Here is a 26654-nt window from a genome sequence, read left to right as displayed (position 1 = left end):
ATCTGACACCAACGTTCCATCTCTCCAAGGCTCTTCACCCACGCGAACTCCATCCTTCACGCACATGACAACGAGAAGAAGACCAATCAATAGGCCAAGATGCTAGATGCACACATCCTAGAGGGCTGCACTCTCAAATCTTAATCATGATGCTCGATCAATTTTGTGGTTAGGGTAAAAAGCTCAGTCTGTCAAAGTATATAGTTGTCACGAATTATAAGGAGTTGATTGGTGAGTAAGTAAGGAGGGGATTGGTGTAGGCCTCATCAAAAAGCCCGCGGATCAAGTGGGCCAATAGAGGCCCGCCGGCCCTGAGGGCTAAAAGCCCGGCTCGGCCCGTTAAAAAGCCCTCAAAAGCCCGCCTCTGTGGGTAGTGGGCCGGCCCGCAAAAAGCCCGCAAAAACCCGGCCCAGCCCGTAGCCCCGGCCAGCCAAAGGCCCGCTAGGCCCGGCCCGTAAAAGCCCGTAAAATATTATATATATATATATATGTGTGTGTGTGTGTGTGTGTTTATATAAATATATATATATATATATATATGTAGATATGTGTGTGTGTTTATAAATATATATATATATATAGACACATATAGATATATATATTTGTGTGTGTTTATATATATATATATATATATATATATATATATATAGAACGTTCATGGGGTGCTTGAAGGCTTGACCTTGTCTAAATGCCAAAGCATCTATCAACACGATGCTCAAGTTATAAACTGAGATATAATCGTGTTCTCCCAAAATCCTTCATCTCAAACTCAGATTTCAAGTGTTCAGCTGTTTCCCTTAACTCTTTAAGGGCTTCCAATGAATATCATGTCCAACATTAACCGCGATAGAATCCGAAACTTGTTATGGAAACGTGCGAGCATATCCCTTCCTAATCAAGTAGTCATTTTAGTGAGCGTTTCATCCTTTTTGTAAACGCACTACTCTGTGGTCTAGAGCCACTTGATTTGGGTAAATGAAGTTCACCATGAACCTTCATGTATATTCCGTATCTAGATCCCCATAGAGATACGTAGTGACCACATTTATAAGCTACATAATCAGTTATTCGAAAACTACCAAACTGACAAGGTAGTGGAGTGCAATGACATCCATTATGAGAGAATATGTCTCATCATAGTTGATTCCAGGGCGTTTTGTGAGAACTCTTTTTCTCACCACGCTTTCTAACGAAGACCCATTAGTCAATAGGTTTTATGTTAGGAGGTGTTGGCATCACTGGCTCAAAAACCTTCTTCTTTGTTAGAGAATCCAACTTAACCTAGATCGCACCTTTCCATTTAGGCCAAATTTCTCTACGTTGGAATATTCATCAACGGAGCGTGGTTCGATATCATCAGACTCAACAAACTCATGCACGATGAAATGCGCAACTACATCATCAATTATGATGGAGTTTCTATCCCACGTCTCATATACACTAGTGTAATTTTCAAAGAGCTCTATATTCTCAGGAATAGGTTCTGACGTTGAGGCGTCCCCCAACGATAACCATAACCTGGAAGATTCTCATGAGACGGATTTTGAGTGTCGTTGATCAAAGGATTGGAAAGTGCCAAAGTATCATTCGAACTCACGGGCTTCCCACGCATCCTAGCTAAGGCCATGACCTATAACGCCATAGTGCCACTCTCTTTGGCGTTGGCGCCATACCTACCTCCATGTAGGGTGGTGCTACATCCTCTCGTAGGGACATCTTTCCTTACAGGCTTGTTTGCAGCATATTTGTGATCTCATCACTTTAACGGGGATCGAGATGAAACATAGTAGGGATAGGCTACAACAATTCATGTCGTTCCTGCTGAACATTTGTGTTCTTATCTCCCCCTAATGACGAGAAGACTATCTCATCAAAGTGACACCCGCAAATCTAGTCGTAAGGAGATTGCCATGCAAGGGCATTAAGTGGCGGACGATTGTTGGAGTCTCATATCCAATTGAGTTGCCCATTCGTCTGTAAGGACCCATTATAGAGCACTGTGGCGGCGCAATTGGCACATAAATGGCATACTCAAATATGTGTAAGTACGATATTTGTACCCAGTCACTAGCTGTAACGCAGAGGTAGATTGAGTGGCAGTGGGTCGTAGACGAATTAGCATAGCTGCATGCGATATTGCATCACCCCAAGCGGATATAAGGAAATTGGTGCACATTACCAATGTCCAGACTACCATCGTAGTCGTTTTCGTGAGACCATTTGGGTGTGTTCATGGGAATATGACGTCCAACATTAGTCCCAATGCAATAACTATCAAAAGTCTTTGATGTAAACTCTCTAGCAATGTCAAATTCAATTGACTGAATAGGATGATCCGGGAAGTGAGCCTGTTGTTGTATGATATGTGCTAGAAGTGTAGCTTAAGCAGCATTTACAAGTGGACAATGGGACAACACGTGACCAGCGTGTTTGCGTGTCAATGAACATTATGAGATATTTAATCATCCGCAAGTTGGTTGAATTAGTCCACAGAATCCCTACGGGTTCTATGTAAGAACATAATGAGTATTTTTATATCCCTTGCATAGGACGGTCTCAATCTTAATTTCCCTAAGGAACGGGCTTTGTAAAAACGAGCGAGAGGCCTTAGAAGCAACCAATGAGAATTTTGGTTAGGCCTGAGCGTCTGAAACACTATTTGAAGCAAGTTGGTGATTGCAGCATCACCTGAAGAGCCATCATCATGATGGACGCCATCCATGGCGTCATCGATGGGGACTACGCTAGCCTTAGGCTGGTGGTGGACGGAGGCGATGCCCTAGGCAGCAGCGTCGGTCACAACTTAGTCCAGGAATCAACTTTTGATCCATGCTTCATTTCGCTCGAGAGAAGGGATGTCCATGTAAAGTCTTTAGTAGATGGATCATCATATCAGGACCAGGATGATTTATCGGCCTTCTTGGCGTAGAACTTATATTACTATCAATTGTTTCCATATAAGACCAACTTGTCAACTTTTCAAAACATCCAATAATGTTCCCTGTTTGATCAAAAAAAAAAAAAAAAGATAACGTTCCCTATAAAAAAATAGTTCAAAAAGATAAATAACAAAATAATAGCAACACCGTCAAGATATCCAAACAACCTCCCTCAGTTTCCCTCCACGTACCTGTGCGGACATCAACAGTAGCAATGACACCAGATTCATTCCCTATGTAAAATGTGTGGTCATCTTCATTTGTTGCTATAGCTGTTATAGGTACATTCCAATCAATATGCTCATCTAAGAAAGTCATTGATGTAACAGGAATTTTATCAGGCACTCTTACATCAAATAGATGAACCTGTTGAATAAAACCAAAAATAAAGTGTCAAGAAAATCTTTCAGAAATTGGAGTGTCAATTACTAGGGAGTAATTAAAGCAGTAAACATTCATGAAATTGGATGTCTGAAACAAGCATAAACATTACATAACACTAAGAACTCAAAGTCATCTGATGCAATAAGTCCTCATGTTATATAAAATATATATCTAACTTTCCAAAGGTATATCATCTGATGCAATAAGTCTCATCTTATATCATCTGCTTGCCCCTCTTTATACAGTTAGTCTCTCACTCTCAGTGCATAACGAAATTCCCAAACCATAAAGTAATATGCAGCATTCTTTTTTAAGTGTTACAAAAATGGAGTAAGAAGAATTTGATATGGATTCAAATAGAAACCAAAATAATAATAGTAATAATAATAAATAACCCAACTATAAGCAATCATACCTCATGGATATTGTTGGCAGCAACAATTTTAAAATGATCAGCATTTAAAAATGTGGCACATGTGAACCATGTCTTGGTATTTGCACATGGATTCTTACGCTGCTCAAGGTAAAATCATTAGAACCAATGTGGGTCATACTGTTTATAAATCAGAATATGTGTGTGTGAAAGATGTAATAGGGAGATATAGATGCTCACATGTATCTTTCCTTTCCAATCCATCAAGCCATCCACCTGACACTGACCAATAACATCATGCTCCCTGGGCATGAAAGTAATAATTAACTACCAATGAGCTTGCATCCACTTCACATTGAGTATGCAAATAATAATGAACTCACCCTCCATACAGAAGACGTTGTTCCATTGCATCCATTTTACAAAAAAAAGTATGACCCTGAGGATTAACGGCCCATTCCTCTGTACATTCAGGTGAATCACCCAATCTAGAGAAGTAGAGATGCTTACAGAACCTGATTTTGTACAGGCAAGCATCCTGCCAGACCAATAGTACAGCAGATCTAAAATAGATTAGCAACCGTCCACAGCGTGAAATGAGAATAAAAACTTCGGCTATATAGGTCTAAGGTTGAAACAACTTGGTTTACATGGAACATTTGCAAGTGTTCAAGAAGCAAGTGAACTTAAATAGCGAACACATATATGGTACATGCACAATGCAATAACACTTGTATGTTTGTTATGCATTCCACACATCAGTGCATCAAAGTGTAAGTTTTAAACAGTTTAAATACAGTGCAGATACACTGAATATTTGTAGTTAGAATGGTTGTATCATACCCATGAAAATCGAATTGCAGATAGTCAAATTAAAAAGACAAGAAAATGGGAATTCATATCCATTACAAAACCATGACTGAAGCAAATAACTGAAATAAGTGCAATCCAGAGACTTACGTAGGTGGAGTCGTGGAGCCAAATAAATGTAACCCAATAACCATGACAGCATCATCGAGAGGAGCGCCAGCCATTGAAGAATCGATCCTCTGGGCCCCAATAGGACTAATAAAATCAACCTGAAAGGTACAACACTTGAGAGTTCAGAAAATGACAAAAAAACCATATAATTGTGTCCAACTGTTAATTGTCAAAAATGTACTCTGTTGTGAATTTGCCTTGTTAATATGCCTAAGTTGATTAGGATTCAAGGCAAAACTAGATAGGTAAAGGAAGAGTAGTGCACACAGGAATTCTTCAAGCATCCTAATGGATTTTGGAATAGGAAGAGTTATTCTTATTGGCCTAGACCTGGAAACTAAGTCCTACTACTTTAGTTAGGAATAGGAAAGCTAGCTCTCTTTCCTTGTTCTAATAATTTTAGCAATCCTAATGTGACATGTTTGTACCCAACACCTATAATCTATAAATAAGGCTGCAAGGAGGTCACATAATGCGTCATTAACTCCGAGAAGAGATCAAAGAGAGAGATCTCAGTTACATACAAACACAGGGGCAGGGGGAGCCAAGGATGATAGAGAGATCTAACAAAGGGGTTGGGGATTAGCATAGGGATTTCAATAAGTACTTGTAATCAAGTTGTTATTCTCCATAGTACTAGTGATTCTCAAGAACACAATTGTTATGGGAAATAGGTGCATATTTACTATGTTGTAATTACAGAATGGGTACTTACACCACTATTTAAAGTGATAAGAAATCTGGCCAACAACTTTAACTTATGGTTTAGGATTCCAGAGTGGTTTCAGTCCTAAATTTGGATTGCAGAATAACTTCGATCCTAATCGAAACCACTACTCAAATCGCAACAAGATTATGACTTTCTCAATTTACCAAACATCAACAGAAGCTAAAAGCATCACACTCAAACACCAAATCTGTTGACGCAGTAAAACCCTTAGAGAAGGGAAACAACTGCGGGCACTATGCCGGTAACAAATCCACCAAAGAAATCAGTACATAAAGAACTTACAGACGCTCAATCTACCTAGACTCAATCTAGAAGGCAGCTCTGTCTTTGCTTTGCTACTGACTTCACCAGTCGAACTTGTAACTCCTTTGTCAATCTTCAGATGGCACAACTTCCACAACGTCGCCAATCATCTCAAGGCACAAAGACATGTATGCAACACACAAGAAGACATACACAGATGGTGTTTTAAAGGTATGGTTTTCTGGGTTTGACAATACTTTGGAAGCTAGACATGGAACAGCTTACAAAGACACTCTCAAGTAAGATTTTGGCTCAGTGCATTTCTAGAGAGATCTAAGGATGAGAGAAACCGATAAGGAACAGTGCTCTATAGATGCAAGTCTGTGGCTAGCTGAGTGTGAGAATCTATTTATATGGAAAGACCCAAGCTAGGGCTGGCTGGACATGTGTAATAAGGATAACTCACTTGATTAAGATCAGACACATTAAATAAAACAAGCTTAAAACAAGCTGCCAGCTCAGCTCAGACACACAGGATTGAAATGCAGGTCTCATCCTAATCTAGGATAGATATGGACCTTCAATCCTAAAAAATAGCAAGCAATATGAATGCAATTTATACCTGATGATGTTGAGGAGGAAAGATCCATAGAACTTGAAGCACAACATTCTTCTGAAGATCAAAGCAACAAAGGCTAAAACTAGATACAAGAGTCTCTTTAGATAATAAGCTAGGAAATGCCAATTACAAAACATTTTTTGCTCTAACATTCTCCCCCTTTGGCATTTTCTAGGCAAAAACAATGATCAAGAGAACATAAAACTATTCTTTCATAAACAAAGCCGAAAACATCAAGTTTTGTGAAACTGCACACAATGAAAACAGAATACCAGTGAAGCAACAAGCAACAGAATAATAAGATAAGGCCGATAACTAATAAACCATGCTAGCAATTTTCAATAGATCCTACTTCAAGAAATTAACAATTTTCTCCCCCTTTTTGCCTGGAAAGGACAAAGGGTAAGCAAAATAATTTCTCTCCCCCTAAACACATGCAAGAGAAATAAACAAAAAAAGGAGGGTGAAGAGGCATCACAGCTGGTGACGAGCAGCAGGACGGTCAGCAAAGTGCTGGGAGCTACTCTCACTGTGGACATGGTCAAAAGCGGATAGAGATTCAGTTTCTTCACTATCAGAAGCAACATGGGCTGAAGGAGCAGCAGCAGACAGGGCATTCAGAATGGCCTGCTCATGAGCATCAATGAGACGAGAAAAAGGAGCCAGGGTCCCTTTGATGGAGGACTGAAGTGCAGCAAACGACCCTTCAAGATGAGAGAAACGCTGATCCAATAGAGTGTACCAGGCTTCATCATTGATGGAGGGGCATGGAAGAGAGCTTTGCCCATCACTGCAAGACAGAGAATGCAGATTATACAAGGGGGCCTCAGCCCAATCATCATCACGAGAGGTGGGAACATTGATTGCATTGCAGATTTGAGTGATCAGGCATGGAAAAATAAGGAAAGCTGAGGTACTGGTTCCCTTCGTTAAAGAAGCTTCCTTCACTCTATCAAAGACATATTGATGAAGAGGAATGGAGGAAAACTTTCTAGTCTTAATAGCAATAGCTAAAGCACCCGGTCCGATGGAGAGTTGAGAAGACTGAGAAGACGACCACAAGTAGCTGGTTACAAAATGATATATAAGCTTGGTGAGCTGAGACAAATGACCAAGAGTAGCATAGGTGTCAGATGGATTGACTGCCTCCTTATTCCAATACAACTCATCCATGAGTCGTTTTTTGGTGAAACCTTCAATATAGCTTGTAACAGAGTCAATCAAGACATCAGAGTTGAGCTCAGAGAGATGAAGCGCGGAATGAATGTGAGATGGATTGAAATCAACCCACTTTCCACGAACAAAGACTTGATACGGATGAGCATTGAAATCCGGTTCCGAAGAAGGAGCAACAGAATCAATATGGGATGGAAAATTAGCATAAAATTCTCGGACAATAGAAAGGTTTTCATCAGATAACCCAGAAACCAATTCCAACCAACCATAATAACCCAAAATCTCAAAGAATGCAAGACCAAGACTAGTAAGATCAAATTTCTTCTAAAAAAGAACCAGTCTGTGAGAAGAGAAGGAATAAAACCTGAATTGAGAGTCAGCAGATGCAAATCGAAAGGAGTCCAAAGTGGAAGATGGGGCATCTGGAGAAGACTCTTGAACTCTTTTGGTCTTCTTTGAGGGGTGCTTACCGGAGGCCGCAGGTCTTGAAGAAGATGGCGGCCAAGGTAGCATCTTGAGAAAAAGTAGGAGAAACAACTTGATTCTTCCGAGAGCGCAGAGCAGGCTTAGAGGGAGGCATGATGATAGAATAAACCCTAACTTGAAGACAAAACCCAGAGATGCGAAGAAAAGAAACAGTCTAAAAGAAAAAGAAAAGAAAAGACGCGACTGATGTATGTAAAAACCCCTTCTTTTTTTTCTTTTTTTAAATTTGTTTTTTTTTTTTTAACGTTGGTTTTAATAAGAACACTAAAACCTAAATCAATTAGGACTGAAAGACCAAAACAATCCTAAAGTGGGAGTCAACAGACAACGCACTCCTAAAACCAAATACCTTTTGAACAATGAAAAAGAAACCATAAAGAAGAGATCAAGTCTGAAGCGAATCACCATGACAACTTGCAGTAGGTAAAAATGGATAAAATGAATCACACATCATGAATAAATGAGACAGACCAACACCAACTCAAGGAGAAAAACAGGCAGAGCTTTTCCAAGATAACATCAACGGGAGTACTACCTCAAGAGCATCCACCAGCAGTTTTGAATGAGCAAGTCACAGTAATTCAACACTATTTATTTCAAAACCAAATTGAGATAGAGAACAAAATGTGCTATGCTGAGAAGTGAACCAAGAGCATCAGAGGCTTTAGACAGAGTATCACCCAACAAGTTAGAAGGCACGATAAACAAATAATTTTTTTGTTAAATACAAAGAAATGGAGACAAGATCTTTGTAGGCTCTTTGAGCTCAAGATAACTGATATACATTTTTTTTTTGTTGCCCTTTCTTCTTTCTTTTTTTTTTTTTTTTTAAGATCATAAGTCAAACCATCCCCATTTCGACCTGGAACACACTAGCTTTACAAAGCAGGTGTCCCACCTACATTTGGAGATAGCCTGACTTGCCTAGACCACCACTGTTTCTACCTGGAACACACTAGCTTTACAAGGCAGGTGTCCCACCTACATTTGGTGGTAGACTGGATGTCTCCTTAAGAACTAATGATGCCATTACAGGAATGAAAAACTCTGACTGCATACCTCACTCAACATCTTAGTGTGCAAGTGTAGGAGGCAAAGCAAAGATTCAGTATCTATAAACACAATAAAGGAGAGAAAAGAATAGGGTTGAATTCCAAACCTTTAAACACGCAAAATGCGAGAACAGATCACTCAAAGAGAAGACCAAGTGATGATATCTAAATCTTAGATCATGAAATACTCCTTGAGATGATGAAGAAAAACCAATGCACATATTAGGACTGAACATGACATTTGATCCTAGAATAGGACATAAAGACAAAACGGGTCCTAAAAAAGATAACACTAATGCAAGTAAACAGACCTATGCGAGAGAATAAACAACAATCTATTCTGCATGAACACACATGAGATGCTACAAGATCAAGGTGATTGCCTAACTTAAATCACAGACTCCAATGGATCTTCTGAGATGTTCAAAACGTACTTGATCTAGAGGCTTAGTTAATAAATCTGCGAGCTGGTGTTCAGTGGGAATAAATTCAAGTGTAAGAATTTTATCCTCTACTAAATCACGAATAAAGTGATGACGAATGTCAATGTGCTTTGTGCGTGAGTGTTGAACATGATTTTTAGAAATATTGATGGCACTCATGTTATCACAGAACACAATTAATATTCCCTGTTTGAGACCATAGTCACTTAACATCTGTTTCATCCAAAGTAACTGTGTGCAACAACTACCAGCTGCAATATATTCAGCTTCAGCAGTAGACAAGGAAACACTATTATGTTTCTTGCTATGCCACGCAATCAAATTATTTCCAATATAAAAACACCCACCAGATGTACTTTTTCTATCATCAACATTACCTGCCCAGTCAGCGTCCTAATAGCCTGCAATCTCAGAATTTGAGTCAAATGAGTAGTGTAAACCAAAAGTTGCAGTACCGAAAACATACTTGATGATTCTCTTGACAGCTTTAAGATGAGATTCCTTGGGATCAGCTTGAAATCTTGCACATACACCCACACTGAAGGAGATATCTGGTCTACTCACTGTGAGATATAGAAGGCTCCCAATCATGCTTCTATATAAGGTTTGATCCACACTCTTTCCCACGACATCCTTGGAGAGTTTTTCACGTGAAGCCATTGGAGTGACTGCTGAGCTAGAAGTTTCCAACCCAAACTTCTTTACTAACTCCTTTGCATACTTTGCTTGAGATACAAAAATGCCATCTGACATTTGTTTCACTTGTAGCCCGAGGAAGAAGGTCAGTTCACCACATAAGCTCATCTCAAACTCTTGCTTCATTACATCACTGACCTCTTTGACAAGTTTCTCCGAAGTTGAGCCAAAGACAATAACATCAACATAGACCTGAGCAATCACCACATCATTGTTAATTCTCTTAACAAACATGGTCTTGTCTGCAGTACCTCTTGTATACCCTTTTGCAAGGAGATGGGATGAGAGTCTGTCATACCAAGCTCGAGGAGCTTGCTTCAGCCTATAGAGAGCCTTTTTTAGACGATACACATGATCAGGATTGTGGGGGTCTTTGAATCCTACAGGTTGTTCCACATAAATTTCTTCTTGTAGAACACCATTAAGGAACGCACTCTTAACATCCATTTGATAGAGTCTGAACTTAAGATGACATGCCACAGCAAGTAGAAGCCTCACTGATTCCAATCTAGCCACGGGAGCAAAAGTTTCACCGAAATCCAACCCTTCCACTTGTGAGTAGCCCTGAGCCACAAGTCTTGCCTTATTTCTGGTTATGAGTTCGATCTTATCAGATTTGTTCTTGAACACCCACTTAGTTCCAATAATATTTGCATTATTTGGACGAGGAACCAGATACCAAACATCATTTCTTTCAAACTGACTGAGCTCTTCTTGCATTGCAACAATCCAATCATCTACCACCAAAGCTTCTTTTGCATTCTTGGGTTCAATTTGTGAGACATAGAACAAATAAGAGACTTCAGAAGCAATTTGATTTCTAGTTTCCTTGGAGCATTCACATCTCCAATTACATCAGAGAGTGTATGGTCTTTTTGAACTTGCCTTAAACCTGTTCTCCAAGGAGGTGATGATGAGAAATCACAACCACCATCATCTAGAAAATCTGTCTCAGGTTCAGTTTGTGAAGCCTGAGATGAGCTGGAAGCTTCTTCATCATAAACAGGTTGAATAGTGCTCAAACTATTAGAATCATCAACAACATTATTGATAGATTCTATCACTGTTTCAGTTCGTTTGTTGAAGACGCAATATGCCTTGCTAGTGGTGGAATAGCCCAGAAAAACTCCCAAATCACTTCTTTAGTCAAATTTAGCAAGTTTTTCTCTATCCCTGTAGATATAGCATGGACTTCTAAAGACTCTCAGATGGTGAACATTAGGCTTCTTACCTTTCCACAACTCGTATGGAGTGGCATTTGTGCCTGGTCTGAAATACGTTCTATTGCTAGTATAGCATGCTGTGCTCACCGATTCTGCCCAAAAATATCTTGCAATCCTTGCTGCCTTCAGCATCACTCTTGCCATATTTAGGAGGACCCTGTCCTTTCTTTCAACAACACCGTTTTGCTGAGGTGTAATTGGAGCCAAAAACTCGTGCCTTATACCTCTTTCATTGCAAAATTCAGCAAATTTTTCATTCTCAAACTCAGTTCCATGATCAGTTCTCAGTCTTCCAATTTCTGCAACAAAGGACTGAACATCCTTTTCAGTCCTAACATAGGAGGTGTTCTCAGTTTGAATCCTAAGATACAAGATTTTGAATTTCACAAAAGTTTCAGTCTTTTCACGAAGAAAAGCCACCCATGTAAATCTTGAAAAGTCATCAACAACAACTAACACATACTTTTTACCACCCAAGCTGTCAGTCTGAATAGGCCCTACTAAATCCATGTGCAAAAGCTCAAGAGGCCGAGAGGTTGAAATGAGTTTCTTGGGTTTATGAGGACTCCTTGTCTGCTTTCCAAGTTGACATCCCTCACAAACTCCTTCAATTTTTCCACTCAACTTAGGGAGACCTCTTACTGCTTCACGCTTAGAGACTTTGACAAGATCACGAAAATTAATATGACCCAGTCTCTTATGCCACAGTGAAAGAGTATCATCTGTTGCCTTGTTGCAAACAGCAGAAGTTGGAATATCGGCTTGAATACAGTAGCAGTTATCCTTAGACCTTTTACCACAAAAGACTTCTTTGCCAAACAAATCTTTCACATTGCACTCGGTTTTGTCAAACCAGACATTACCAATATTGTCACACAAGTGACTAATACTTATAAGGTTAGCCTTCAGATCCTCAACCAACATGACATTTTTCAGACAGGGTATTCCTGGAGCACATACAGTCCCTCTTCCTAATATTCTGACCTTTTTACCATCACCAAATGTGACAGTACCACTAGATGTATCATCAGAAAAAGAGGTAAACCAACTCTTGTCCCCAGTCATGTGTCTTGAGCAACCGCTATCAAGATACCACGTGTAGGAATTTCTTGCAGATAGAGCTGTCAAAGAAACTAGACACTTTAGATCTGTGTGCTCATTAGAGTCATCACTAAACTGACAGCGAGCAAAAAGACACATGAAATTATCTTTCCTTTGCCAAATCTACTTGGTGGTAGGTCTTGAGATTGGTCTTGAAATAAACTTTGAGATTCTGTCAACCTCCTTCATGTGTTCATCAAGTTTCTCCCTGAGAGATTTGCTATATGTGCTTGTGGAACTCCTTCCAAAATGAGCTCTTCTCATACGAAGTTTATTGCATCTAGGTCTGATATGTCCTAAAATGCCACAAAAATGACACCGAGGAACAAATCTCTTCAAACTTGGTTTGAAATTGACAAGCACAGGTTGAGGAACTTCAATACTAGAACGAGCAGCAGCTTTTACAAACTTAGTTGTGTGGTCAGTCTTAGATGAACTTCCAAACTGTATCCCAGACCACTTTTGTCACCAAATTTCTTACCCATAGACAAAATGTCATTGAGTTTTTCTTCACTCTTGTTAGCATTCAGCAACTTAGCTTCAGCTTGCTCAAGTAAGAGGGTCAGATGACCTTTATCATCTTGGAGTTCAACTATTTTATCAGATTTTTCTTGACAGCTTAGTTGGAGAGATTGAACCTGTTCAACAAGAGATTTTGGGATTTCGTCACCAGCCTCAAGTTGGAATTGAAAATCAGTTTCAGTCCTACTCATTTCTAGCTTCAACCCTTCTAGTTGCTCCACCAGAGAATGATTCCTTTGCTTCAATTCTTTTGAGGCCTCAAATAGTACAATATATTGATGCAATACTTCTTCTATATCTGGTTCATCATCTGACTCATCTATTGTATTCACCAAGCCAATAAGTGCGATAGCTCCAGTTTCGTTGTCAACTGTAATGTCGTCTTCTGAATCACTATCACTCCAGGAAGCATTCATGGCCTTGTTTTGACCTGTCTTCACCTTTTTAAGAGTATTTGCACACTCAGAAGCTATGTGACCATTTCCATCACAGGCAAAACACTTCGGACCATTTTTCATCCTTTTCTCAATTGATCTTTGAAACTTTGCCGATTTATCACCTGAAAAATCTTGATTCTTTGTGAACCTGGAACTAGAATCACTCTTGTAGTCATTTCCTCTAGCTTTCTTGTTCTTAAGGAATTTTGTGAATTGTCTTGTCAAAAGGGCTGTTTCATCTGCATCATCCTCATCATTCAAGACATCATCTTTAACGTTTTTCACAGCTTTAATAGCCATGCTCTTCATTTTCTTCTCACCTGGAATCTCCATTTCATATGTGTTCAAATTACCAATCAACTCTTGAAGCTTGTAAGTATATAGATCTTTTGATTCCTCAATGGCAGTCTTCTTGGAGTGAAATCTCATGGGAAGAGACCTTAGAATCTTCTTGACTATCCTATGTTGAGGAATAGGATCACCAAGATTGAAACATCCATTTACAATGATATTTAACCGATAGTAAAAATCGTCAAACTTCTCATCATCTCCCATCTTCATGTTTTCAAATTGTTGCATAAACTGTTGGAGTTTGGACTCTCTAACTGTTGAGGTTCCTTCATGAGTGACTTCAAGAACCTCCCAAATTTGCTTCGCTGAGGTACAATGAGATATCAACTGAAATTTTTCAGGGGACAAAGCAGTGTAAAATGCATTTATAGCCCTCTGATTATTTGTACTCTTAATGTTTTCATCTGAAGTCCATTCACTCATAGGCTTCTGCACTCTACCACCAGTAGCTGATGTTAGTGTGAGTCGTCGTTCCCTATTAGGAATAGACTTCATGGGAATATATTGTTGTAATTACTTACCTTGTATATGTTGTGTAGTACGTTGTAGTACGATTGTAATCTGTTTATATACACCGCAGAATGGGTGTAATAGATTATTAGAAAATTCATTCTCTAAATCTTGTATCTCTGACTTGGTATCAGAGCAAAGATCCGAGAGGACTTTGTCTCCTTAGTTGTCCAATTTTTTCCCTTAAGTCCGAGGAATTGGTACCAAACCAAACCCCTTTGTTAGGGTTGTTGTTTGTCGTTCTCAACCTTTACTTCAAAGACTGGTCTTCGTCTCTTTTTTGAGACCGACCTTCAAGTCAAACCAAGGACGGGCCCAGGCCGCGTCGCTCTCCTCCTACCCTGCTGCCCAGATCGACTTCGCGTCCGGAACGCCGTCGCTGCCCAGATCGACGCCGTGCCTGCTTCTGTCCGACGCGCGTCTGAGTCCGGTTGTTCTTCCAGTCCGATCGATCCTCCCTTCAGTCCCTTCAGTCCGATCAGAACAACCCAGTCCGGCCTCCCTTCAATCCGATCGATCCTCCAGTCTCCGGCCCCGGTTCTTGTTCCCGGCGTCATTCTCGTCCAGACCCGTATCAGATTCATACCAGACCCGTATCAGATCCATACCAGACCGGTCTTCCCTTGATCTCATCCTACCAAACTCACCCGTACCAGACATCTCATCCCATACCTGTACCATCCCAGACACGTCAGCTTCCTCTGTTCAAGACTGATTACCAGATCGCCCAAGCAACAAGTCAACCCGTGCAACTGGTCAACCTGCAACAGGTTTCAAAAAAAAAAAAAAAAAAAAAGGGTTCTCTATTTTTGATAAATCGTACTTCTGTCTCTTTCATTCCGCTGCATATTGTGTGATTTTACTACTATATTGTTGCAATGGGTGGTGCTGATAGTGAAGGACCGAGCCCTAAAGTCAATGAGGTCCAAAAGATTGAGGTTTCTGTTCGAAGTTCAGATGGTGGTTCTTTTGGTGGTCCGAAACTCAATGGTACCAATTTTCGAACATGGAAGAAGATTATGTCTGTCCATCTTCGTGGCATACACAGGATGGGGCATGTGAATGGAACAACCAAAGCTCCTAGTGAGGCAGATGTGGAAGCCTATGCTAAGTGGGAGGATGATGATGGATCTGTGATGGCTCTTCTGTTCAAAGCTATGACTGAAGATGTTTTACAGTTGGTGGAAGAGTGTGAGACTGCTGAAACAATATGGAAGACATTGGGAGATCTGTATACTAATGAGTCTGATTTTATACAGGTTCATGAATTGATGTGTAAAGCTGCTAGTATGCAACAGAATGGGCAACCAGTAGCTGTGTATTTCACCAAGCTGAAGAATGTATGGGCGGAGATTGATCAGAAGCGTCCTTGCAAGATCAAGAATCAGGAAGATCTTGTGTGGTACCAGAAGGAGAAGGAGCTAGAACGGGTTCATGTATTCCTGAGAGGGCTTGATGAGAAGCATAGCAGTGCCAAGGGAGAATTGCTCAGAATGACAGACCCTCCTAGTTTGACCACAACTTTTACATACATCCGCAAGGATGAGTCTCAGCAGGAAAGTGTCAAGCATGCACAGGTTGAAGTATCTAGCCTAGCCATTCAGGCCAAGTCACCGGCACCTTTCCTTCAGCAGCAGAGTTCAGCCCCACTTCATCAGCAAGGTTTCCCACAAGGCTTCACCAACCGCCCCCGTCCTCAATGTACTTATTGCAACGACCTTGGGCATGTTCGGGAGACTTGTTGGAAGTTGAACCCGCACCTTAAACCTAAGAAGCAAGGTTATCGTCCTAAAGGGAAAGCGGCTGCGGTTCAGTTGGTCCAAGAACAAGATTTCTATGGAGTGACTGGCCAAGATCATCATACAGCAGGTGGAGCTACTCCTACAGCCTCTATAGCTGGTCGAGGTAAAATTGGTATGGCTTTAAAGGTTTCTAACTTTGTTGGTTCTGATACATGGATTATTGATTCTGGTGCCTCCGATCATATGACTTATGACAAATCATACTTTACTGAATTGTCTTCCCCACCAGTGTCCTATGTAACCAATGCCAATGGTGAGGCCTTTCCTGTGTTAGGGTCAGGGTCAGTTCGTATTACTCCCACCTTAGAACTTCATAATGTGTTATATGTGCCTGATTTGTCTCACCATTTGATATCTGTTCCCCAGTTGAATACTGAGTCTAAATGCTCCGTAACTTTTTATCCTATGTATGTGATTTTTCAGGATCTTCTCACCAGGGAGATAATCGGTCGGGGGTATCTGAGGGGCAGGTTGTTTCATCTGGATCAGACATACGCAGGGGAGAAACCAGGAGTCCAGTCCCGCGCCGCTTTGACTTCGAGTTCTGATAAGCTAAGTGAAATTTGGTTGTGGCAACGCCGTTTAGGGCATCCCTCTTTTAGTCTTATGAGAAAAACCATGCCTACTTTGTTTATTGGTGTGGATGAGTCTATTTTACATTGTGAAACATGTGTTTTGGCAAAGAGTCATCGTGCTAGTTATTCTCCTAGTATTTCTAATAAAAGTGTTACTCCTTTTGAGTTGATTCATTCTGATGTTTGGGGCCCTTCTAGAGAATCCACTTTATCGGGTTTGAGATACTTTGTGTTGTTTATTGATGATTGTACGAGATTGTCGTGGGTTGCTCTTCTTAAAACCAAAGATGAAGTATTTCCAGCTTTTCAAACCTTTCGCACTCTTGTTCAAACACAATACCATAGCACCATTAAAGTCCTTCGTTCTGACAATGGGGGAGAATATGTTAATCATGCTTTCCAAGAGTTTTTCAAAACCCATGGGATTGTTCACCAAACTACATGTCCACAAACACCAGAACAAAATGGCGTGTCTGAAAGAAAAAACCGTCATTTACTTGATATGGCTCGCGCCCTCCTCTTTAGTGCTCATATGCCTAAGTATCTTTGGGGCGATGCTGTACATGCTTCCTCCCATCTTATCAATCGTCTCCCATCCAGCGTTCTTCAGGGAAAAATTCCATTTGAGGTTCTTGCATCTCATGTCTCCTTACCTTCCTTTCATAATCTTCCAGCTCGTGTCTTCGGTTGTGTTGCCTTTGTTCATGTTCCTAAAAACCAGAGGTCTAAGTTGGATGCCCGGGCACTTAAGTGTGTCTTTGTTGGCTATGGAGGACATCAGAAGGGATACAAGTGCTATCATCCACCTACCAGGAAGTACTATGTCACTATGGACGTTACCTTCTTTGAGGACATGAGTTATTTTTCCTCTTCAGATACTGCTCTTCAGGGGGAGAATTCATATTTTGAAGAGCTGTATCATGGAGAGGGGGAGGAAACAGAAGGAGGAGAGGAAAAAGTCACACAGGCAGGAGGTATTTTGACTGATCCAGTTGAGACCATCAGCTCGCCATCTCTTGAAGCAGTAGCTCCAAGCATCCAGGCACCAGATTCTATGGCTGAAAATGAAGTTGAAGACACAGCTGCCCCTCCTGCCATCAATTCTACCCCTGACCCACAGCTTCCTGGTACGGAAGATCACTCATTTGAGGTATGTCCACCCACTAGTACTAGTAGTAGTGAGTCTAGTATTGAGCAATATGTGTTACCAAATAGGACCACTCGGGGTCAGTCAGCCAAAAGATATGAACCTACTCTTACTGCCAAATCAAAATACCCAGTAGCTAATTATGTGTCCACTAGGAGATTGTCTAAGTCATACGAATCATTTGTGAATCAAATATCTGCTGTATCAGTACCTAACAAAGTGCAGGATGCGTTGGGGGATCCAAAGTGGAGGAAGGCAATGGAGGAAGAGATGGAGGCGTTGCAGAAGAACAATACTTGGCAACTTGTACCTCCACCACAAGGCAAGAAGGCTGTAGGTTGTCGTTGGGTGTTTACTGTGAAGCATAATGCAGATGGATCAGTGAATCGGTACAAAGCACGTCTTGTAGCAAAGGGGTTTACTCAGACATATGGTATAGACTATGATGAAACATTTGCCCCTGTTGCCAAGATGAACACTATTCGGGTTCTGCTCTCATTCGCTGCTAGTTTAGACTGGCCACTCCGACAGTTTGATGTCAAGAATGCATTTCTTCATGGTGAGTTAGCCGAGGAAGTGTACATGAGCCTTCCACCTGGGTATGTAGTTGCTTCTCCTGGTGAGTTTGTCTGTAGATTGAGAAAATCTCTGTATGGTCTCAAACAGTCACCACGTGCTTGGTTTGGAAGATTTTCACAGTTTATGAGGAAAGTTGGTTACAGGCAGAGCAACTCAGACCATACCTTGTTTCTTAAGCATCAACAAGGGAAGGTAACAGCTCTAATTATTTATGTGGATGATATGGTAATCACTGGTAATGATACTATTGAGATGGATAGACTGCAGATACAGCTAGCCTCTGAGTTTGAGATGAAGGACTTGGGTGAGCTTAAGTACTTCTTAGGAATTGAGGTAGCCAGGGGGAGAGAAGGAATCTATCTGTGCCAGAGGAAGTATGTTCTTGACTTGCTGACAGAGACAGGTTTGTTGGATTGCAGACCTATTGACACTCCTATTGAGCAGAACCATTGTTTAGCTGAGTATCCAGATCAGGTACCTACTGATCGAGCTCGCTATCAAAGGTTAGTTGGGCGCTTGATTTATTTGGCTCATACTAGACCAGATGTTGCATATGCAGTGAGTGTGGTGAGTCAGTTCATGCATAATCCGAGTGAGAGTCACATGGATGCGGTTATGCGGATTCTGAAGTACTTGAAGTCAGCTCCAGGAAGGGGAGTACTGTTTTCTAAACACAATAACATTCTTGAAGTTTGTGGCTTCACAGATGCAGATTGGGCTGGAAATATCACAGACAGGAGGTCGACATCAGGTTACTTTACCTTTGTGGGAGGTAATCTGGTTACATGGAAGAGTAAGAAACAGAAAGTTGTGGCACGTTCTAGTGCTGAAGCCGAGTATAGAGGTATGGCTCACGGAGTGTGTGAATTGTTGTGGCTGAGAAATCTGTTACGTGATCTGGGTTTCAAGCTCAAAAATTCCATGCAGTTGTATTGTGATAACAAGGCAGCTATTGACATATCACAGAATCCAGTACAGCATGATCGTACTAAACATGTGGAGGTTGATCGTCACTTTATAAAGGAGAAGCTAGATGCCAAAATTATTAGCTTTCCTTTTGTTCCAACTGAAGAGCAACTTGCAGATGTACTTACCAAAGGAGTTTCCAGGAAGGCGTTTTATGACTCACTTAGCAAGTTGGGCATGGTTGATGTATATGCGCCAACTTGAGGGGGAGTGTTAGTGTGAGTCGTCGTTCCCTATTAGGAATAGACTTCATGGGAATATATTGTTGTAATTACTTACCTTGTATATGTTGTGTAGTACGTTGTAGTACGATTGTAATCTGTTTATATACACCGCAGAATGGGTGTAATAGATTATTAGAAAATTCATTCTCTAAATCTTGTATCTCTGACTGCTGAAGCATCCTCACTAGATTTCGCTACATTGTCTGCTTTTGTTGGATATTGTAATAACCGACTTTTATTGTTAATGAAAGAAAAAAAGGTGGCAGACAAGTTTCCATGTTTTAGGCAGTAGTGACAATGCTTTATTCCTACTTGATTGTGCTTGATCGAAGGAACAATCAATCAAGCTTGCAGACACTCTCCCTCTCTCTCACTCTCACTCACACTCTCTCTCTCTCTCTCTCGTCCGAAACCATCCAAGAAACAGAGCAATTATTCTCCAAGCTTGTTCTCGCTCCACAGGGCATCGATCGACCCCAGACCACTTCCTATAGGTTCACCTCGACCTTGCCCAGCTGCAGGTGGCAGCCTTGAACCGTGACACGGCCACCAACGGCGGCGGGAAGCTCCGCCCGGTTTGAGCTCGTTTTGGTTCCAAGCTTGATATCTCAAGCTACCGGTCACCAATCCTCACCAAACTTCATCCTCGAGCTCACCTCTACCTCATGAAACTTCCAGAAGTGTCCTTTCACGGCGGCGCTGCGCGTGGTGGCAGCTGGAAGCCAACCCCGATCAAAATCAAAAAACCAAGCAATCGATCCGGATATCTAGAGCTACACACCATCATTTCTTGTGATTCTTGAACTAGTGAGCTCGCCTTGAGTTGCCGAAAAAATCTCCAGAAGGTATCGAACCGAGTTGTTGAAGTTTTTACGTTGATCGGAGCTTCGCCGGATTCTGGAAATTTTCCGGCCACCGAAACTTTCGATCAAGATATCTCAAGCTGTAGAGCTTCGTTTTGAGTGATTCTTGAACCAGTGAGTTCTCCTTGATGTTCTTAACAACTCTCCAGAAGGGATCGAGGCCTGAAGTTGAAGTTTTTACGTCGAAATCAAGCTCGCCGGTTTCTGCATTGTTCGCCGGTTTCTGGAAAATCTCCGACCAACCCGACTGGTTCGAGGTAATTTCTATCCCTTCCGGTCATTTTCAGACTTCATGCTAGTTAGGAAAATGGTTGGGCTTGTTGAGATGAAGAGGAGCAGCCTGGCCCCGACACTATCGGCGGTGCCGGCCACCTCCGGGGGTCAAAAATGTGATTTCTTTACATTTTTTGATTCTACATTTCAATACGATCATTTCTATATATTATATGCAATTTTTGGATATCGTATGATTTAGTTATGAATTTGACGATTTCGATTGTTCGATTTGTGATCTGTGAAGATCAGACTGTCAGATGGACTTGTAATTTTAATATGTTGATCGTATGACTGTCCCGATGACTTTGTGTGGTCACGGGCGAAGATCCGACCGTTGGATCTTCGTATAATTGTGAAATGGTGTTTTGGAAGGTGATTCGTGAGAATCCGACTGTCGGATTTTCATATAAATCTGTGGAGACGTTAATAAAGGCGATTCAGGAAAATCCGACCGTTGGATCTTCGTGATAATTTCAGGAGGATGATCCAAAGGGCGATCTGTGAGGATCCGACCGTTGAATCATCGTATAAATTCGATCTGACCGTTGGATCGTATTATAAATCCGATCTGACCGTTGGATCGTCGTATAAATTCAATCAAACCGTCAGATTGTCATTTATTTTATTTTATGAGTTGTTGGCTAAATTCAAGTCACTTATGATTAGGTGTTTGACGGTTTGATTTGACAGACGAATTGTGATTTTTATTCGAGTTGTAAGAAGACGCAGCGGGATTAGAGGTGAGTAAACCTCACGTAGTTCATATTACAAACCGAGTACTTTTAATTAATTTATTTTGTTGTCATTGTGTGAAAATATTTATGGAATAAATATTTGTTTTAAATTATGTGGACTTGATCAACTACGGTCCATAGGTAAGTAAAATGATTCTATTATACAAAATGAATTTCATGATTTTCTTGTGTGAACTATAATTGGTATTAGTGGTCATTCCTGAGTGGGTGATTACGTGTGTATATATATATATATATATATATATATTTATATTTACGTGATTATATATGGAATGGTATGACATGGAGATGTGTGATTTTATAATGATTTAATTGATGTGAAATCGAAAACGTGAATTACCATATTCACTTATGATAATAGTGATTGGTGGAATTATATTGAAAATTTATGTATGACGTGGTATTGAGTGATGATATGATTGAGTATGGATTGGTGATTTTTGGAGTTGTATTTTGAGTACATATATACACAATAATAGTACGTATCATGGAATTATTGATCCTATTGTGTGAAAGAATATGATTGTACTCAATATTGGTTGAGTTTAGGGTCAACATAGTGACCAGCATGGGGGAATCGGATGCTCTAATACTAGGTGGATGATGGGCTACGATTGGTTGAGTGTAAGAGATGTCACGACCCTTATCGGGTGACGGGCTAAGTTGAGTATGCATATCGGATGCTCTAATCCTAGGTGGATGACGGGCTACGGTTATTTGAGTATGCGTATCGGATGTTCTAACCTATGTTGATGAACTGCGATATTGACAATCATGTCGGATGCCATAACCTAGGCCAGGTGATGGGCTACGATTCAGTTAGAGCTCTAGTCTGTCAGTCACCGTATTTGTATAAATACGCTTTCGGGGTTTTGAGAAGAAAGATGTGAGTTTAGATCCCGTATTAATCTTTGGTGATTTAGAGTTGGTGATTTTAGTGACTGATTTGGGGGATTGTGGATTGCTTCGTGGATGTTGTGATTGTTGGTTGTTTTGTTTGAGTTAAAAGAAATATGATTTAATAAATCAACAGTTCATTCTTGTTTACTCATACGAGCTGTCAAAGCTTACCGGGTTTGGTGTTGTTGCAATCCCGGTACACTATTCAAATTGTGTAGCGGGTAATCCTGCAGGTCAGGAGAATCAGGGCGGTGATCGTGCGGGTTAGAATATTTGTTATAGTTTTACAGCAATTGTAATAGTGAGGTGAGTTAAGCTCATTTGAGCCTTACAATTTGATTTGGTGAGAGTGTGCTGTAATAAATAACTTGAGAATATGGTTTATTGTATTATTGAGAGATGTGAAGTGTGGTTGTTTGTGAGAAAAAATTCAGGACGTTTATTTGTAATTGTTATTATTCATGTTTCGGATTTGAATTGGTTATTCAAAATTAGGGGCGTGACAGTTTGGTATCAGAGCGTAAGGTGCATATTCGGTGATGAATACTTTCCGAGTGATGGCCCGTCTACAGCGGATCCCCATCGTGTGCTCTTCGGTATTGGCTAAGTCAGTGGGTATGCGTGAGTGTTGGGAGTTGTTTAGGCCGCTAGGTCGTTTTAGGAACGTGAATACCTTCCCTGTAGTATTGACTTGGTTAATATGGACTTGTATTTGACTTATACTGTGTTTTAAGTGTTATATGTGTATTAGCCAAGCATACTATACTTCTTAGGTGATGGATATTCGAAGGAGTAGTACTTAGAGCCGTAGAGTTGTCTTGTAGGTTCGTATTAGAATAAGTTCAGTTGCCGCGAGTTACAGCAAAAATTAAATTTTCTCGTCCTTAATGAAAAAGATCAGAAATTTCTCCTATTTATAGAAAATTCCCAATTTTCAAATATTCATAACTTATTCATACGAACTCCGAATATTACGTTCCACATATGCACGCGATCGTATCGACGAGCTCTACAACTTTCATGAAGGAAATTTTCCCAAATAACGTTCGATTTCGAAAATAAAATCGTTCGAACTACTTCTATAACTTTTCCAAGCTTCGTACTCGCTCCTAATACCGCGAAATCAATTCTAAAAATCCACGGAATTTAATTTGGATTTTTCGGGGTATTACATCTACTGCCTTAACTTCTACCTTGTTTCAGCGAAGAGGTCAACCGTCTTCCCGCCGTCAAGAGGCCAACGCCCCTCCTGCTACTGGTCAGGCCGCGAAACAAAAAGCAATAGCGACGGAGCCTGAAGTCGAAGACTTTTCTGATGATGAAGACCCACAAATGGTAAGGAGTCCCTCACAGAACCTATCAACTTGATGTTCTCTTTCAAAATCTAATCTAACTCCCTCAATCTTAATAGATTGCCGCTGCTCTGGCCTGCAAGCTCAGTCGCTTTGACCGTCGGACCGACCCCTGGACAGAAGATGAACCACTCACTAACCGACTGGTACTACATGTTTAGATAAATATTGAACCTATTGTTCCCTTTTGATCCCCATCCGATAACGCTCCTCTTTTGCAGGTTCGTCATAGGTCCAGAGGTCCTTCAATGCAAAGTGGGAAGGACCGTCTACTGCTAGCGGTGAAGCATCATCTTCTCAAGCCCAGATGCCACCAGCTTCTTCCAACTCTCCAACTCTCCAACTCTGACCCAGGCCGCGAGTAATCCACAGCTAGCCCTGGTGCCAGTGCAGATTCAAGATGACAGCTCTCTTGAGGTAGAAGAAAGAACACCGCCACTGGATGCTCCTCTCGGTGAACCAGCCGCGACTAATATCCTGGAGCAAGTAGCCTCTGACTCAGTTCTAGACACTGCCGAAGTTGCTCAGGAACAAGTGGCAATCGAAGCTCCAAACCCTCTCAGCTCTTCAGGAACTCCCCGCGAGCCAACTGCAGAAGAGGTACCCCTTTTCTCGCAATCATTGTTCTGACTTATTCGATTTTGATTTCTATTTTGATTCTGACACCCTTTTTAAGGGTTAGTGTTCTGTCCGCACCGAGGCTGTGAACGCCGCCTCCGAGGAAGCGACTAGCGAGCATCCCGCTGAACCCGCAGTTGCAGAAGAAGCTGCCCAGGAACCTGCCCATCATGCCCCCTAAGTGATCAAAGTGGGGGAGGAAGTAAATCCTGAACTTGCGCCGGAGGCAGTTCCTGCCGCGGAGCCTCCTGAAGCTCCTGTCGTTGTTGCTCCAATTCCACCGCTAGTACCTCCTTCCAGACTATAGCGGTTGGCCTGTGTGCTTGAAGTGACTCCCCCTGGAGTTGTAGACAATGCTAGGGAAGGCCTTCACCGTCTTCTGGGTCTTGACATTCTGACACCTGGCGCACCTGGGAGAGCTTTAGAGTACCTCCGAGTTCTTCTTCGTGAGCGTGCCATCACTAAAGACCAGTTCCGCGACATAGACAAGCTGCTGGCCGGAGGATCTTCCTATGTGGTTAAATGAGAAGACAGCCGCGGCTGCGCAGGCTAGACATGCCCAAACACATTACCAGGCCCTTACCCAACAGATCGACACCCGCCATGATTTTCTAGGTGACTTGGCTTCTCAAATCAGATAAATGGAGCTCGCGGAGAACCATCTTTAGTCCCAAATTCAAGATCTTCAAGCCCAATGAACTTTATCTCTGTAGACTCTGATACATCAGCTCAGCTTCAACAAGAAATAATACCGGAGGACAAGGTATTTCCTTAAATGCTTCACAGTTAGTTTATTTTCCTATATTGATCCTGTTTTGATTCTTTAGAAAGGTTAAGAGAACAGAAAGAACATTTAGTTTGCATTCATATTTCCTTTCCGCTTTAAACTCTCTTGACAAGTTTTCATTCTCTAGGTCATTAAATCCGGGGATTATTTTGTACTGAAAGACAATCCTGAGACCTCTCTTATTGCACGTTCTCATAAAATGAGTAAGAGTAGGGGAAATTTTGTCAATCCTGATGATGTTGTTTCTGAGTATGGGGCAGATTCACTTCGCTTGTATGAAATGTTCATGGGGCCATTAAGGTAAATTTATATATTTTTAGATATTAGTACTTTTTTTTTTTTCCAAGTATAAAAGAATATCTATAGAGTGATGCAGCTTAATATATTTCTCATCACTAAAATTTTCTTCTAGAGACTCAAAACAATGGAATACGATTGGTATTGAAGGGGTTCATTGGTTTTTGGGAAGAGCCTTGTAAGTACAAGATTTTGTACATGTTATTTGTTGGCATTCCCATACAAAGCTAGTGAAGTATATCATGACAATTCATCACTGAAGAAGCTGGAAAAGGGCCTAATACTGATCTCAAATACGTTACAGGTAAATGCATCTCATGAGTCAGCATATGCATTGGGATTGCAATCTGTGTTGCAATCCTTGAGTCAGTCCTAGGTTTTAGGAAGTTTGTTTTTGGAAAGTATCTTTCTATTCTTAAATTTTATTATGCAAAGATTTTTTTCACCAGTTAAAATCGTCCCATTGAAGACCTAATTGATTTAGGTCTGTTTATTTTAATTGGCAATCTTTTGTTAAAAAGATCTTTCCTAATAGGAATCAATTAGGGTTAGACGCATTGATTGTACACGATTCTTTCTCCATATAATTCTGAAAATATGGTCTAGGTTTAGAGAGCTTTTAATTTGCATATCATATCAATTTGCATGTGATTGATGCATATATTATGGGTCTAAACTCTCCAATTCAAATAGTGTTTAAGGAAAGGAGTTTAGGAAATCTTATCTGCATTTAGAATTGTTTTGAATACATATCAGATAAAAGATTTTGATTGCATATTGTTTTGAAAAACCTTTCCATGTTTATCTCAATCGGTGTTTAATGTGATTGGATTGAGGGGGAGTCTTTATCTTCTATAAAAGGTTTTGAAACTGCATTATGAGAGGTAGAGTTTTCTGATTGAGATTTTTAATTGTGCTGCATAGTCTGCACTAACTGTTTTACAAAACTCTCATTGTTTGTTTGATTGATTGATCATACTGCTTGTTCACTGCATTCATCACTTGCATATGTGATTGAGATCAGTGAGGCTTCAAGGCAAGATTGAATTTGAAGGCGTGTCCAGATTTCTTCATCTATACAGATTGCTTCATAGTTGTTTAGAATAGGTCTTTTACAGTTGTGAGCAAGTTAGCATTGTTGCTAGTCAATGTGGTTGTGTTGAATACCAGTACTTGTGATCTGTAACGATTTGATTCATATTGGATTTGATTCTCGTGTTGGCTACGTTAAAAGCCACGCAGTGAAG

The 26654-nt window shown here is 40.8% G+C and overlaps 1 protein-coding gene and 1 long non-coding RNA gene across 5 annotated transcripts; one reads left to right on the top strand and one right to left on the bottom strand.

Annotated features, from left to right (window-relative positions):
- Positions 1-12847: 12847 nt before the first annotated feature.
- LOC112203720 lies at positions 12848-14179 on the bottom strand. The gene has a single exon (XM_024344645.1). It carries the CDS (start codon positions 14177-14179, stop codon positions 12848-12850), a length of 1332 nt encoding a protein of 443 aa, XP_024200413.1.
- Positions 14180-19783: 5604 nt separating this feature from the next.
- LOC112166693 lies at positions 19784-26112 on the top strand. Of its 4 annotated transcripts, none has more exons than XR_005799307.1 (8): positions 19784-20679; positions 21389-21438; positions 23557-23688; positions 23765-23851; positions 23927-24305; positions 24388-25086; positions 25238-25410; positions 25523-26112. It is a non-coding gene; the product is annotated as an uncharacterized LOC112166693 (long non-coding RNA). The 4 variants fall into 4 exon arrangements; XR_005799305.1 differs by having other exon boundaries at positions 24382-25086; XR_005799306.1 differs by having other exon boundaries at positions 21365-21438; positions 24382-25086.
- The last annotated feature ends 542 nt before the right edge of the window (positions 26113-26654 follow it).

The sequence above is a fragment of the Rosa chinensis genome, chromosome 5 (genome assembly GCF_002994745.2).
Source record: "Rosa chinensis cultivar Old Blush chromosome 5, RchiOBHm-V2, whole genome shotgun sequence".
NCBI classification, from domain to species: domain Eukaryota; kingdom Viridiplantae; phylum Streptophyta; class Magnoliopsida; order Rosales; family Rosaceae; genus Rosa; species Rosa chinensis.
Note: the sequence above shows the minus strand (reverse complement) of the source record. Positions and strands in the feature narration are given on the sequence as shown.

Bases quoted from the DNA above. Each gene is read 5' to 3' on its own strand.
- LOC112203720 (XM_024344645.1), bottom strand. From the start codon at position 14,179: ATGAGTGAATGGACTTCAGATGAAAACATTAAGAGTACAAATAATCAG.